The 15,680-nt window shown below is 59.4% G+C and overlaps 5 protein-coding genes across 5 annotated transcripts; 3 read left to right on the top strand and 2 right to left on the bottom strand.

The window, feature by feature from the left end:
- Positions 1–974: 974 nt before the first annotated feature.
- BDZ90DRAFT_213821 (DNase I-like protein) lies at positions 975–4,943 on the top strand (the record flags this gene model as incomplete). Its single annotated transcript, XM_025504179.1, has 7 exons — positions 975–1,116; positions 1,180–1,758; positions 2,110–3,020; positions 3,759–3,971; positions 4,350–4,398; positions 4,538–4,659; positions 4,803–4,943. Coding segments are annotated over 7 exons (2,157 nt in total), but the record flags the coding sequence as incomplete, so codon positions are not given.
- Positions 4,944–5,890: 947 nt separating this feature from the next.
- On the top strand, positions 5,891–9,958 carry BDZ90DRAFT_277701 (hypothetical protein; the record flags this gene model as incomplete). Its single annotated transcript, XM_025509029.1, has 1 exon — positions 5,891–9,958. The coding sequence occupies one exon, from the start codon at positions 5,891–5,893 to the stop codon at positions 9,956–9,958; it is 4,068 nt and encodes a 1,355-aa protein (XP_025364035.1).
- Positions 9,959–10,187: 229 nt separating this feature from the next.
- Positions 10,188–11,250, bottom strand: BDZ90DRAFT_216758 (hypothetical protein; the record flags this gene model as incomplete). The annotated part of the gene is made up of 3 exons (XM_025504285.1): positions 10,188–10,651; positions 10,741–10,942; positions 11,020–11,250. The coding sequence occupies 3 exons, from the start codon at positions 11,248–11,250 to the stop codon at positions 10,188–10,190; spliced, it is 897 nt and encodes a 298-aa protein (XP_025364034.1).
- Positions 11,251–11,706: 456 nt separating this feature from the next.
- BDZ90DRAFT_258342 (hypothetical protein) lies at positions 11,707–12,323 on the bottom strand (the record flags this gene model as incomplete). The annotated part of the gene is made up of 2 exons (XM_025508060.1): positions 11,707–12,064; positions 12,148–12,323. 2 exons carry the CDS (start codon positions 12,321–12,323, stop codon positions 11,707–11,709), a joined length of 534 nt encoding a protein of 177 aa, XP_025364033.1.
- Positions 12,324–15,167: 2,844 nt separating this feature from the next.
- On the top strand, positions 15,168–15,519 carry BDZ90DRAFT_211596 (hypothetical protein; the record flags this gene model as incomplete). Its single annotated transcript, XM_025504119.1, has 2 exons — positions 15,168–15,197; positions 15,274–15,519. Coding segments are annotated over 2 exons (276 nt in total), but the record flags the coding sequence as incomplete, so codon positions are not given.
- Between the last annotated feature and the right edge of the window lie 161 nt (positions 15,520–15,680).

The following is a 15,680-nucleotide window of genomic DNA, read 5'->3' as shown; positions in this document are numbered from 1 at the left end:
AACCCCTCATCAGCTCCTCACTACTAGCTTTATTCACCCTTCGATCACCACTACCATCAGCGCGCATTCCATCTCGATGGCGGCTCTTACCTCAACCTTTCCATGATCAGATAGCAGTACATCGTCCCCATCTTTTTGGCCTGGCGTAGTCAACGATGAGTTCAGCACATCCACGTGAAGGTAGTGGCACTCGTCCGCCATTGGGAACGACTGCCTCAGACAAGAGCGACGGAGTCGCTCCCACCAACGATGCTGCACACCGTCCACGCAGGAGGACCTTCAGCGAGAAGACCAAGGAACTATTCCGCAAAAAGCCTGGAGACAAGAACGAGGCTCCCCCTATTCCAGCCCAGACGCTAGCATATCAGCCTCGACTTAAGACCGCCTCGAGCCAGACACCTTTAGCCTCGGAGACTGTGCCAGAAGAGCCCCATGAGCAGACAGGGCCTCCTTCACTCACGAATAGCCCAGCTCATCGGCCTTCTCGGCAACTCGCACCCCTCGATGTAGCCGCTTCCCACAATGCCTTTGCAGTCTCGCCCGCCTCAGCATCCGCTACGCCGCGAGCGATGAACTCGATTGCCGTAGTCGACAATTCAGGATCAGCAACGCCCACAAAAGCGACAATCGTTGAGACTCCAGTCACCCCACGTCCGTCGTCTTCAGGGTCGGGCAAGCCTGTACCCTCGCCAGAGCAACATCACCACTTTCGCCATCCCTTCCATCGACCCCTGACAAAGCCGCGCCTTCTTCAGTCACACCGCAAAGCCTCTGCTGACTTGTCGACAGCAAATGCAGTAGGAGAGATAGATACGGGGACACTTTCGCTCGGCGCCGCATTCCCCGTAGCACCTTCATACCATGAGCGAGCACACCCATCGCTCCAGCCTCCCAAGGTAGCATTCAGTCTAATCGATGGGCCGGCGTCTCATGAGGAGCCATTCACCACCAGGACGCTGCCTCCTCCTCGGTTGCAGAGGCCCGCGATTAAGGTCAAGATCATCACTTGGAACATGGGCGGAGCATCGCTGCCCAAGGGAGATCTCGAGGTGCTGCTAGGTAGAGTCGGAGGATACGTCCCGCCAGAGGAAGACTGGGATCTGGACGATGCAGAGGGTGTGGCTTGGAACGAAGGGGTGGACGAAGAGGGAGCCCGGCGGCGGTCGTCGAACACCCGAGGAAAGGGCATACCCGGGCAGGAAGGTACACCGCGTCACGAGCGCATTCCCCCTCTCCCGCACGACGACGGCCATCCGTATCACCTCCTCGTCGTAGCTGGACAGGAGTGCCCATGGGGCGATGGAAAACGCATTGCAACTGGCATTGGTGTGGCTGGTGAGCTCAGCGACCTGACGCGAAGCAAGAGCAAAGCAACACATCTGAGCAAGTCCAAGGAGAAGAGCGGCGAGGGACACAATGGAGCTGCTGTCCCTCAGACTCCCGCTGGATTTGGGACAGGAGCCGATACACCAGCAGGCGGTAGCGACGGCTTTCCCTTTGGATCTCCTCCTCCAACCGCAGGCCCGGGCGGAAATGTGCCTGCGGGTGCGCCTGCTACTCATGGCGGTGGCAGAGTCTTTGGCGGCAAAGGGTGGAGTGACATGTGTGAGGACTGGCTGTGTCGAGGCCCAGCAGCGCAGAGCAAGGCAACCAAGGGCCTGGCAGCTACGACGGAAGCCCTCGTCTCTGGCCACATCGGTCCAAGTCAGGAGGGATCGAGGAATCCTTCGCGTGCTCCTAGCCCGTGCCCGAGCTCGCGTGAAGCGAGCTCGTCTGTAGGAGCAAGCAGATCGACCAGTCCGGTCATGGGGAGCTCGCCGCCTAAGCCTACGACGCTGGCAAACGCCAGGCGAGGCAGTGCCGTCTCTGCATCGCTCAACATCCCCGCGTTGCCCTCCTTTGGGCGCACGGCTAGCACTGGCTTGCTTGGCGGGGAGGCACAGTCGAGTCCACCTCCCCTCACAGTTCCCTCCCTGCCCGTCGTACGTGACTACGGTGCGAGTCCAACAACGCCTCTATCGCCTCCTCCTACTCTGCCACTCCAGAAGCCAACTCCTTCTTCGAATCTTGCTCGGCAGGGCCTGCAGATCAAAATTCCCGGCCAATCAGACGAGATCGACGGCACGCCTCTCTCCCTCGGCGCCTACGAGCTGCTCGTCAAGGAGCGCTGTGCCATGATCTACATGGCTGTCTACTGCTGGCGCGGCTGCCGGGACCGTGTGCGAGGTTTCGATCGTGCCCACGTCAAGAGCGGCCTCCTCGCTGGCCGAGTTGGCAACAAAGGCGCCGTAGGCATCAGTGTCAAGCTGGGCCAGACACGCATGCTCTTCGTCAACTCTCACCTGGCAGCACACGAGGGCAAAATTCAAACGCGCTTGGATAATATCGCAAAGATCAAGAAGGAGCTCCGCCTTGATACCTTTTTGCCCACGGAGGATCCGACGAACAAGCTTGCAGATGTAACGGGGATGTACGACCACTCATTCTGGTGCGGGGACCTCAACTTCCGAGTAGACATTACGCGACAGCATGCTGATTGGCTCATCATGAATAAGCGATACGATCAAGCTCTCGAGTTCGACCAGCTTCGCAAGGTCATGAAAGAAGGGAGGGAGTTTCAGAACTTTCGAGAGCACGATATCTCGTTCCCGCCTACGTACAAGTATGATGTACTCAAAACGCTCAAGAAGCCCAAGCGGGACAGGACGGTCCGCCGAATCCTACGTCGTCGAGGACATACGGCCTCTTCAGCCGTGGCTGCTACGTTTGCTGGCAACGAGACGGACGAGGACCCAGACGAGACCAGGGCGACGGCAGCAGATGCGGACGAGACGATGGATACCAACAGGAGTGGAGCCACGAAGCGCGCCTCGATGATCAGCTTGCAAGACGGGGAAGATGAGACGGACGACGATGATGATGCAAGCTCGACATCTTCGATTGGACCCTGGGGCGGCTCGGTAGGCTCGTCGGGCTTCACCGGCCCACCGTCAGAGAGTGAACACTCTGGCCCTTCAGACGTGTCCAGCCCCATCGACCCTGTTGTCTCAAGCAATACGACGGCCGCGTCGGGCGCCCAGATCTTTTCCCATGGAGCGGCTATCAAGGCCAAGTGGCGCTTCATGGACTTTGTGCGCACAGCGACCGGAGCGAATGAGGGGCAGGAGAAGTCCAGCAAGGCTAGTAAGCGCAAGAGCAAGGATGTTGCGGCAGCGATGCCGACGCGTTCGACTAGTGCGACTAGTGCGACTAGTAGCCCGATCACGCCTACGTCGACTCGATCTGTGAGCAGTGCGAGCAATGTGCACAAGTCGAGACAAGCCTCAGGGCCTGCTCCGGCCGCCGCTCTACCAACGCCGATTCAGTCAACACAGACATCCCCTTCGAAGAAGTCTGATCCTACCGTTGCTGGCTCCAGCCAGCTACAGCGCCAAATGTCTCAGACGGCAGCCTCGTCCGCTCCGATCTTGAGCCCGGATGGAGTCAATGGTCTAGTACGGCGCGACTCGCAAGGGTCGCTCGACTTCTTTGGTGGCGGTGCCGAAACGACTGCCGGAGTGGACAGCGAGAGCACCATCGATGTTGGCGGGGCACCTCCCGTCACGCCGCCCATCACGCACGATGACATGGTCGGCACTGGCGCCGGCGGGATCACCTCGCCCAAGACGAGTCCTAGCAAGAATGGGCAGGCCATTCCCAAGCGACGCAGGCGAAGTAGTGCTGCAGGAGATCTGGAGGGCGTTTTCAAGCGCAGCGAGTCGAGTGGGAAGATAGGCGTTGCCACAGCCGCTGCCGGTACGAAGGAGAAGACGCCCGCCGCAGCGAGCGAGTCGCAGCCGTACGATACGAGCGCAAAGCAGCGAGTGCCAAGCTGGACGGACCGAATCCTGTGGCGGACGAACGTCAAGCCAAAGGTCGTAGGCCCTACTCTGGCTACTATTGGAGAGCGTGGCGAGCAACAGGCTCGAGAGGTCGTGATGGATGGAGCTGGTGCTAAGTTGGGGAAGAGTCTAGGCAGTGCTCTCCGTGGCGCGGGTGGCGTTCTGGTCAGCACCGTACATGGTGGAACGGGGAGCGCGCCTGCAGCTGTTGGTGAGAAGCGTAGTGTCACGCCGAGCAGGTCGCAAACGTTCTCCCATCCAGTCAACGGCAGTACCGGTCGAGGGAGCGCCATGCCCACCACGGCTCCGGCTGTAGGAGCAGCGGCATCGTCGAACACATCGTCTTGGCGACGTCGTGGCTCGATGGAAGGCCCCTCATCGGCATCCGCCGATGCTCCCTCTCGCACCGCCTCCCCCGCCAATGTTTCACCTCGGGACAGCCCCACGAGTGCGAGCGCAGCAGTGAAGCCATGGATGAGGCCCCGTCGCACCTTCTCTGCCGATCACGACATCTCTGGTCTCGGCGACGGACAGAACGGGAGACGCAGCGGTACCAACTCACCGCGCATGTCGATGTTGCGCCTCTCCAGCCGGCCAGGCACTCCTGATGGCGGCTCGGAAAGCCCACGGGGAGGAGGAGCAGGAAGAGATAGTAGGCCTTCCACCCGAGCCACGACGAGGGACAGCGCGATCGGATCACGTCGCTCCCCCTCTGCCGACTATGCAGCCCGACGCGCATTCAGTGGCAATGTCAACCGCAGCCCCTCCCCTCCCGGAGGTGGAGGAGGGGCACGCCGTCTCTCGTCGTGGTGGGCAACACACATTCCCACCATCCTCACGGCGCAGGGAGCTGCTGCCGCCTTCGCTTCCTTGACCTCGTCGAACCGGGGAGGCGTCGGTGCATCGGAAGCTAAGGTCAAGTCCGAGCTGGAGATCATTGGGCCGAGACGCGGCGAGGTGGAGTGCTTGCTGTACAAGAGCTTGGATGATGGAGAGATGAGGGCCTTGGAGGGCAGGAGCGACCACAGGCCGGTGATTTTTGTGGGTAGCATTGGTATTTAAGCGGCGAAAAGGGGGCTGCTACATCTTTGTTGTTCCTCATGCATGTTGTTTGATCGATTCTTCGAATACATCTTTTTAGATACCCATCAACTCGCTCGAGGCTGCCCCGCGACGCTCTGAGCGCTCCACCGGACCATAGCCGGTGCGATGTGTTGGGCTGACTAAGCAATCGTCGCTTAGCACACACTCAAGTGGCGCGGGCGGCGGACAGAGCTTTTGTCGATGAATCGGAACAAGGATCGACGGTGCCTGCCAATCATCGACTTCCTCATCATCATCGTGTCACTCCCCTTGATTGCCACTGGCTCAGCTCGTCCCTAGCTACAGACTCACACAGCATTATACCAAGCATTCCCGTCGGCATGGACTCATAGCATCACGACCCTGGTCTCCATTTCTTCCTCCTCTTCAACACGCTCGCTTGGTGGCTCGTCCCTTGAGCTGCTCCGATGATCCCATCGGGTGGCGGCGGGCGTCCCGTTTGGCTGCTATGCTCGGAGGCAATCCCAGTCGCCAACAGCGTCGCATCGACGTCGAGGGTGCGTCTATGCCCATTCACGCCACCATGGCCACCGACGGCTACCACGGCAGTCGCGCGTCCTCTTCAACGGCGTCACGCTTCAACGAGTGCAGCGATCCAACCAGCATACAATCACCATCATCACCGTCCACCTCCTCCCCACGTGCTTGTCCAGCAGGAACAGAGCTCTGTGACGAATAGCCGGACAGCTTCACCTTCCAGTGAGCCTTTCTTCCAGGAAGGCCTCCTGGACCCTCCGCCCATCACTCCAACTCGGCGGCACCGTCAGGTCTTCTCAGTGCACCGGCAGATCCGCGCACAAAAGCGCAATAAGCAAGACGTCGGTGTCTTTCTTCACTGGCTCGCCAAGCCGCACTCTTTCGATCATTCAAGAAGAGGCCGCATCCCCTCCGATCCGCTTGCCGTCATGCGGGAGACTTTATACGAGCTCATGGCGATAGCGCAACCGGTTCTTGAGCGTCCAGACTTGCGCAAGTACGGCGCTGTCCTCGCGCAGCAGATGGTGAGGGTCAGCTTGCTCCTCCGGCGTGAGGGTGGGCACAGGTCCGAAAGGAATACCCACATTCCAGAGGCGGGAAGTCTTGCGTTAAAGCTGCTGCCATTCGTAGACAGCCAGCATGGCACGCTCAAGACGCGGACACTGCGAGCCCAGGCTCTGGCTTTGGCGGGCAATCGCAGACTGGCTCTCTTGACTCTGGACAGCGTTTTAGCGGAGGCCGGCGAAAATCTCGTAGCAGCTTTGGGCCCTACGCAGCAGGTCGACCCTTCCAACATGCACCTCTTCGTCGATATAGCTGCGGCGTTACAGGCGATCCTCGAGCTTGACCTCGTCTGGGCTACTGCAGCTAAAGGGCTGACGCCAGGGCTCGCAAGTCAAAGAGCAGAGATGTTGCGTCTCAGCCGCATCCTCACACCATATCGAGGCTTGGGAGAGATCAGCAATGGACCTAGCAGTCGCAGGGAGGATGCAGCAGACCTCAGAGAAGCCAGAGCAGCATTACATCGTTTATGCGACGTCCTTACACGCTACAATCTCGCCCTACCATGCACGTCACACGCTTTTCGTGACCTCATGCTCGCATTTGACGACAACGTCGCCCTGCTGAGTCATTCAGCGCTGCGAGAAGTCGTCGAGGATGCCCTCGCCCGTGATTCATATGCTGCATCGCGGATACTCGTGGCTCTCGCCTCGAGCCTCGTGCGTATGAATCGTCTCGACCATGCACTACTTGTAGTCAAGATGGCGCACCAGCGTCACTTCGCTCTTCCGCCGCAAGTTGTCGAGACGCTGATCCGCAACGCATCTGGTGCGGGGTCGGGGCAGATAGCAGACGCCGTCGTTGCTCTGGTCTTCCAGTCGGCAGATCACGAGGAGGGGCACCGCATAGCGCGTTCAACATGGATCGCCATGGCGGGCTACATTGCTCGGAAGGGCGACCAGGCCCTCCTCAAGGAGGTCTGGCGACGAATCATTGCCGAATATCCCGATGAGGCGGGCTCTCGCCTCCTCAAAGATCACTTCCTGGTTGTGTACGCTCGAGGCGAGGGGACGATGGGATTGATGAGAAAGCATCTCGCCGACCACTGGATCTTGCCCGATAGCGAGGAAACGACGGAAACGGCTCGATTGAAGCGTCCTTTCACAGAGCACACCTACAAGACGGTCATCCACGGCTTCTGTCAGGGAGGCAATCTCGGGATGGCAGAACAGTACCTCGATTTCATGGATCAAGCTGGGCTCAGCGATGCAAGCACGTACAATACGCTCCTCCTCGCCTACGTTCATCGTAGTGACGTTGCCAACGCGAAAAGCTTCTGGTCGCGCTATGACTCTCGCGGAGTGACGCGCAACGCTGCCACGTACGAGATCATGGCCCGCCTATTCGCGCAACGAGGCGACGTCGAGTCAGCCTTCTCACTGCTGGATATCCTCGAGCAGTCGGGCACTCGCCCCTCGCAAAAGATCCTCGGCACAATGATCGCAGCCCTGACCCGAGCCGCAGAGTACAAGAGAGCTACGCAGCTTTTTCAGGCCATGCTCAAGTCGGGATCTGCAGGAGGAGGTGCTGGGCCGGACGTTGTGGCTTGGAACTCAATGCTGAGGATTCTAGTCACGAGGGCTGCGCCTTTCGAGAGGGTGATGCAGCTGCTGGAGGATATGGAAAAAGAGGGAGTTGAGCCGGATGACAAGACTTTTGCTCTTGCGATGCAGAGCGCGAGTGAGGCTGGGGACTTAGCTTCTGCCGAACATTTGTTCGCTAGGGCTGATGGAGCTGAGGCGAAGCCGAGCGACGAGGGCACGGCAGAGCAAGAGTCGAAGAAGCAAGAGGACGAGGAAAACGACGAGACGTACGGCTTCGACGCCGCTCCGCAGCACCGAACGACGACTACGACGTCCTCTTCATCACAGCCGGAGCAACACGACCCTCTCGTCAGCCTCAAGCAACGTCGCGCCAATCGCTACCACTTCACAATCCTCATACATGCCCTTCTTGGCGCCGGCAACGTCAGTGCGGCCAAGGAATACTTTGACGAGATGCAGCGCCGAGGGCTGCGTATTGACTCCCTCTCGTGGTCAGTTCTGGCTCGCGCCTATACCAAGTCCGACTCCGAGAGCAACCAACGTCTGGCACGCGATATCGTCATGCGCAGGATGGACGAGGCCGACCGTGCATCCCACGACGAGTCGGACCCAGGCGTCAGGTTGAGCCCCGCTGAACCGCGAGGCAAATCGGCAGAGATCCTCGTCACTCCACTTCTGGTGCGAGCGGCCAATGTGGGCGATCTATCGCAGGTGGAAGGCATCATCGGCGAGCTGGAGTCGGATGGGATTGAGCTGTCCATCTCCACCATGAATATCTTGCTTGACGCGTATAGACGTACATCGGAGATTGGCTCGATGCTTGCAGCATGGGAGCGCATCTTCAAGCGCGCGTCGGCCAACACAGGCCTCGCGTCACAATTGCGCATCGAGCGTCAGAATGTGGACGGCGATCTACGAGCAGCGAGTAAGGAGTCCAAAGGGCGCGCAAAGATTCCCGCCAGTCGTGGTAGCTCTGCAGCAGGAAGAGCACAGCGCTATGGCGGTCTTGGCGTGCTTTCAGACATCGAAGTCCCTCAAGTCCAGCGCAATGCCCTTTGCGTTTCCCTTTCCATCGTACTCGACGCTCTCCTCTCGGCTGGTATGCATGAGGCCATCGCCTCCATCTGGTCAAGGGCGCGCGCCGCAGGCTTCGCCTTTGACCCATCCAACTGGAACGATCTTGCCGTCGCCTTGTGCAGGGTGAAGCGGGTGCCAGATGCGCTGCGCGTTGTCGAGAGAGTGCTGAATGAGGTCCGAGGCGCCCAAGGAGAGGAGAGGGAGATGCTGTTCAGGTTGAGGGAGAAGAGGAGGGAGGCAGAGGAGAGGAGGCGATCAGAGCAGGAGTGGAAGGCGCGCCTTCAGCAGCAAGAGGAGGGAAAGGCTGCCTCTACATCAGCAGGAGCAACGGCAAGCGCCGAAGAAAGCTTGCTAGCCGCCGCCGCTCCGTCACAAGCTAGCCTATTGAGCGACCAAGCCGCAGACGCCCCGCGGCCTTCTCTCAATGCTTCGACTTCGCACGTCCTGAAGATGGAGCAGTCTCGACCAGACGATCAAGTCCTTTCTCCGACTTCGTCTGCACAACGTCGCAAGGACATCGTGCGACGCGAACGTAATGCTGCACATCGCAGCGAAGCTGAGGCGGCTGCCGCTGAGGAGGAAGCGGATGAGGATGAGGAGGGTAGTGAGGACGAGTCTTCGGAGGCATTGGAAGCCGAGGAGGCGCAGAAGGAAGACAGCACCACCGCTGAAGAGAAGAGGTCCACAGGCTGGAGGCTTCCCATACCCTCTGCTACCCGCTCACCGCTAGATGTCGATCCCGACGAGCGACTGCGCAGCATGTCTCGCGAGGCTGCAGCCCGAAGAGGCGGAGGCGTGTCCACTGCCACTTTCTTGCAGCAGCAGAGAGAGCGTCGTGAACACATGCGTCGTCGACGAGGTGGCGACATTATCGATCCTGATGACGAGGAGCTCGGCAGGACGGCAGGAAAGGGCGGCAAGGACAAGAGAGGTGCCCAGAGGAAGAGGCAGCATCCCATTCTCGAGGCACTCGCCCGGCAGAGACGCTATGATGACAGTCAGGCGGTGTGGGTCGCTGAGTGGCGGACATTGGATGAGGTCAGGGAGGCCTTGCAGCGGTACGGGGATGAGGAGAGCAAAGCGCAAGCTCACGTCGACTCTGGAGGAAAGGCCGACCTCTCGAACAAGGCTGGTCATTCAGCAGCTGCATCGACGTCTGGGGATGCGGACGACCTCATCGAGGCTCTCTTGTCACGCTTCCCTCTTGCTAGGGACGTCCTTGACCTGCAGTGGGAGAAGCAGAGGGCCGAGATGGCTAAGCAGCGTGAGATGGAGGCGCGGGTCAGATTCGATGAGGCGGCGCGCTTGACCTGACGTGGTTGGAGGCAGTGATCGTAGGCAAAGCGGCTAGAGAGGACCTGTCACCATGCAACGGTGCTACGTGGAATGATGAATGGTTGATTGTGCAACGAATGCGCTGCAATGCGCCACCGATGAGAACGAAAGCTCCGAGTCTGACTTTGCTTCTGGGGTGACCGGGTGACCCTCCGCTTCCCTCGCCCTTTCCCTCTCATCCTTTCCTTCCCGACTACTCTTCCCACCCTCACTTGGCCTGCTCCTGAGGATCCTGATCCTGCGTATTAAGCAGCAAACTCTGCGCATCCAGCATGACCCTGTTCTGACTAGTAGCCAGAATCCCAGCAATATCCCTCGCAGCCTCCAGCTTCCTGAGCTGCAAGAAGCCTTTACTCTTCTTCATCGCATCACCAATCAACTGCGCACTCTTGGCTTCTCCCTGTGCCCTTACGATGGTAGCATTCTTCTCCTGCAAAGCCTGGTCGACGAGGAAAGCGGCACGTAGCGCCGTCTGTTGTGCTACTTGCTTTGCCTCAACGGCATGAGTGAATTCGGGAGAGAAGGTAACATGAGTCAAGGAGACGTCGTCCAAGAGGATGTTGAAGCGTTGCGCTCTCGCGGTGAGATTCTCTCGTACGAGGCGCGAGACCATCTCTCTTTGAGTGATGAGTTGGGAGGCGTTGAATTGGGCGACAACTGATTTGAGGACCTCTGTCAGCGAGAGAAGGGGTGGCAAGCATTGGGTCAGCATGGCGAGCAGGACGAGATAGTACTCTGTCATGAGCTAGCGCGCCACACACCATTGACAATCGAGGGCAGAACTCTCTCATCATAGTCTGCGCCCAGCTCGCGGTAGATGGTGGGCAAGGCGTCGACCCTGGGCCTGCTGAGCACACGGCAGGTGATGTTGACCATCTGCAAGTCCTTGGTCCCTGTCAAGCTGCCGATGCTCCTCGGCTTGGCGCGTACGTCGTAGTCGATGGGTCGCTCCAGCCACGGGACCTGTGCAAGCGTGCAAGGCAGAAAGACGATGTCAGTCTGCGCATATTGTCGCCTCTCGCCATCGCTGTGCCACGCACCATCAAGTGCGTCCCTTCCGGGTAGATCTCCTGCTTGATACCACTCATGCGCGAGTACTTGATTGCGCGATGACCACCATCAACGTTGAACAAGGACTGACTGAGCAGGATGCCGCCTCCCGCGAGGAGGAAGAGCAACCCACCACCTCCGGCAATGGCTCCCATGTTGGGTCCACCACCTCCGCCTCCAGATCGCATGGGTCCACCTCCTCCCGCCTGCTGATTGCGCATCTGCTGCTCGAGCTGCCTGCGCACCTGATCGAGGGCGCGCATGAAAGGGGGGCGACCACCGGACGCCATCGTTGCAGCTCTCTGATGAGGATACGGTGAGATGAGAGGGAGAGGTGGGAGAATGACAAAGGTCGATGGGACGAGCGGACGACGAAGCTCAGCCTAGCCTCAGCCAAGCAGCCGATGAGACCACGCGGCGCTGACCAAAGGTGAGCGGCGACGCCGCGCCACGTGGTAGACGTAGTGTAGGCACCTCACGCTCGAGCCATGCGATTTAAGTTGGGGTCAACACCTCCAGCCAAACAAGACTCGGCGCGGCCCACGATAAGAGAGGAGGAGCGAGCAGTGCATATGGACGAGTAGAGGCGGAGAGAAGTCGATGGTCGAGCTGTTTCAGAATGTTGCTACATGATTATGAGGAGACGTAGAAAGTCATGGCGCCTCTGCTTCCTCCGCTTAAAGATCCATCGCGAATTGCTCCTCGCCTCCTTGTGCTCGAGCCACTCGGCCGGCCTCTTGCTGCCCTTTGTCGTCTGTTCGAAGTCCTTCAATCGTAGCTTGCCCACCGCCAGAGATGTTTCTGTCTGCATCACTGCCGTTCCCTTGCCTACCAACTCCGCCCGCGCCACTGCCCAGCAACGTCGAAGCGGCTGAGCCAACTCCTCCTCCAGACTTGTGCTGGTGGAAATCGGCGCTCTTCTCCGGCGAGCGAGAGATGGAAGCCGGAATTGCAGAGAGACCTTGAGCAGGCGATCGGGATAGAGGAGAGGTAGACAGGGCGAGGAGTTGCTCGCGACTATACATGAGCTTGGTGCTGAGCGTAGACCAGGGGGGAAGAGGACGATGCATATTAGCGCTGTGCTCACGGTACGCCGGCGGAGAGCAACGTCTACTTACCCTCCAGGCGTGCTCCCGTAAAAGTTCATCCCTCCAGGAGTCTGACTGAGCGTGCTCCGCTCAACATGGTCCCCCGGTCCCGCCCTCCTGATAGCCATAGGCATCGTACCAGGCCCGGTAGCGTCGGAGGTGCGGGCGCTGCCTCCTGGAGAGGTGATCACAGGGTCGGTCGTCATGGTATATGGAATCGAGGTGTTCGTGATGGCAAGGTAGGAAAGGAATGAAGATCGAGCGGGAGTAGGTGGGAGCGAGGCGGAGGCGACGGCCGGGGTGGAGTAGCAACTGTTGGACTCAACTCGATTGGCCGCTCGTGAACCGGACCGGACACGGAAGCAGGCTAGACAAGGCTGGGCGGATGAGCGGGCTTTCGTAGATAGCGAGATAGAGAGGCTGAGCAGTGCCGTACATTCGAGCTTGATCCTCGCCTTCGCAGTCTGCTCACTCATCCTGTCACGAGTAAATGAGGGCGTCGTTGGCGTCATCGACTTCGGGGAGGTGGCCTGAGCGCAGGTCCTCTCCAGGCGGGTTGCTCAGCCGTGACGCCTTCGAGCGAATTTGTCATCGTGATGAGGGCGAGTGAGCACACCATAGGGGTCGCATTGATGTCTGAGGCCGGCTTTATGTGCTCACTGATCCCAGTCGGCTGCCCATTGGGTCGGCGCAAGGCTGAAAAAGACCATCCTACTTCCCAAGGACGAGTGTAGGACCATCATGCTATGGAGACCCTGCTATGGAGCTCTTACCGAAGGAGCTCTGTGACATGAATCTTAGAGCGCGCCGACTATCGAGCACGACATCGTCGAATTGGTTCGGTGTCCGGCCTGACAGCTTGAAGAGGAGATTGTCTACTCAGCTCGGAAGTTACGAAGCCATCAAGCTGTCGACTGTCTCACCGCCAGCCGGAAGAATCCCTGTACTATCAAATGGTGTGACGAAGAGAATTGTCTTCCTGTTCGCGGGGTTGGTCCCTTTGCTAACGACAGTGAGCCACGTCTACACGTCGTGAATACGAGGTCCTCTTCAGTCGCTCATCGTCGCCGCTTTCGGACCACGTTCGACCTTTTGTACCCAGCGCTCCTCAAAGTAGCTGCCATGGGTGAGACGGACAGGGACCACCAGTGGTACCGCCACTAGAAACGGCCAAATTAATGCAGTGAGACCACTTCTACGGCGACGTCCGCAATCGAAAGCGCGACCATTTACACGTCCGAGTCGTGAGGCGAAAAGTGGACGCTCGGCGTGAAGCTGTACCGTGACAGTGCTCGCCCAGCTCGCCCAGCAGATCGGCGATCTCACTGTCTGTTGAGCGACATGATACGATGACACCGTCTGCTCTGACTTGCTAGCATGCTGCGTACGAGCATGTGAAGCGCAAGCCTGCCTGCCTGCTCACTTGCTGTGCTGGCTTGGTGAGCTTGCCTCATGCGCACTGCAACTCATCAGCCGCTTGCTTTCTCTGTGGCTTGCTCTGCTTTCGACTCGACTCGAGTCGCGAGCGTGTGCGGACGTTTTTTGACGAGCGCCAATGGATGGCAGGGCTGGCACTGGCAGGCCGGGGCAGCGAGACGGCCGGCGGGGCGGAGCACCACGCGCCTGCGAAGAAGGCTTCCACCTTCTCACCAGGCTGCCCGGGGGCGGGATCCCAATCCTGAGCAAGAAGAAGCAACGAAGCACCCGGTTGGACCTGCCAGCCAGGCAGCGCCATAGCTCCTCGCTCGCAAAGGAGCGATGATGAGCTCAGGTACTGGTGCCGGCGGCTAGGCGATGGCGATGATCAGTGACGGATGAGGGTGAGGCGAGGTGTGCGAGGCAGGATGGTGAAGCGAGGGCTGACCACGCGAAGCTCGGGTTCAGTGATCTTCAACGACATCAAACGACGAATTCGACCTGTCTCGAAGCTTGATGGTGCTCAATCGTAAGCTCGGCGATGTATCCATGAGCATCATGGAGGCGCCTGCGAGCGTGTGTGTGCTGTGTGGTCGCCGGGCTGGTCTGACGATTGAGCGTAATTTCGCCTGGTGTGTGGGCGGGTGCATGGGCGCGAGCGTAGACGTGCCGGCAGGGCAAGGCAGGCCAGACGAGGGTCCCTACTGATCGGAGGCTGAAATCGCGCACAAAGCGGCGGCGTTGGTGGAATGCGACAGCTGCTGGATCTTGCTTTGGGCCCTGCTTCTCGCGAGTTGGCGAGAATAGAAGTACGAACCAAGTGCGTGCGCGAGACGACGACGCTAGGACAAGGCAGCTCAAGTCAACGTCGTCGTCAGCCATCGTCTTCGTCGTCGACACTCCGATGCCGGAATCATGATGATCGAAACTCCACGAGCGGCGTGTGCGAGCGGGGCTTCTTCTGCGTGTGACGACGTTCGAGACAGTGTGCCAACTTGCTCTCATTGCCGTTCGCCGTGCGTCGGCCACGAAGCAGTCGTAGCTGGCACCCTGGGCACCGCACCCTGTCGCTCCGCCAGGCGGTTGCTGATTGGCTGCTGCTATTAATCAAAGAACCGCCGGCAAGGCAGAGTCCCCGTTTTCATCTCTTTCAACCCGTTCACACTCACTCCATCCTTCACTCCCTTTTATCCACGCCTTCTCAATCCTCATCGTCCCCTCCCTCCCTCCTCAACCACCCTACCTCACATCACAGCCCGCACCACGTCGGCGTCAGTCTCTCTACTCTCTTCTCCTCACAACGCTCATTATTCAGATTGACAGCCTATCGGGATCCCTCTCTACTCGACTATCAACAGCACCGTCCTTCACTCTCGTCCTCTCACAACACGATGCGTGCCTCCCTCTCCCTCTTCGCTGTTGCCCTCGTGGCCCTCACCTCGGTAGCCACCGCTACTCCCGTTGCCAACGACTCGAGCGACCTCATCGCTGAGCGCTCTGCTGCCCTCGCCGATGTCGATGCCATGGTTGCTCGTGACGAGGACGTCATCCTCGAGAGCCGCCGCAAGCACCACAAGAAGGCAAGGAAGCACAAGAAGCACAAGAAGCACACCTCCGCCAAGAAGGGTGGCAACGGTGTCGCTACCTGGTACACTGGCTCGCAGGTGAGTGTGACCGAGAACGAGACCCTCACGACACGTAACGAGCACAACGCTGACCCGTCCATTCTCTCACGCGCAGATGAACGCCCCCGCCTGTGGTGGTGGCACGCCCAGCGACAACGACATGGTCGGCGCCGTCTCTCAGAACAGTCCCTTCAAGTGCCACGACAGGGTCACCCTCTCCCGTGGCAGCAAGAAGGTTACCGTAAAGGTCGTCGACTTCTGCGAGTCTTGCTCGCCCACCCACGTCGACTTGAGCAAGGCTGCCTTCAAGAAGCTCGCGTCCCTCGGTGAGGGTGAGCTTCACGGCCTCAACTGGTCGATGAACTAAGAGCCCTGGCTACCACAGACGCCGTTGATCGTTGATCAATCACACGGCAAGCCAACCATGACGGGCGTGCTCGATGCTCGCCTGCACTTGCTCCTGCCTTTCGACCCTCGACCCTCGACCCTAGATCGCTGCGCCTCCTTTCTCGGATACATTCA

Source organism: Jaminaea rosea (genome assembly GCF_003144245.1).
Source record: "Jaminaea rosea strain MCA 5214 unplaced genomic scaffold BDZ90scaffold_2, whole genome shotgun sequence".
Lineage (NCBI taxonomy): Eukaryota > Fungi > Basidiomycota > Exobasidiomycetes > Microstromatales > Jaminaea > Jaminaea rosea.
The sequence above is the reverse complement of the archived record's forward strand: the minus strand, read 5'-3'. Positions and strand labels throughout refer to the sequence as shown.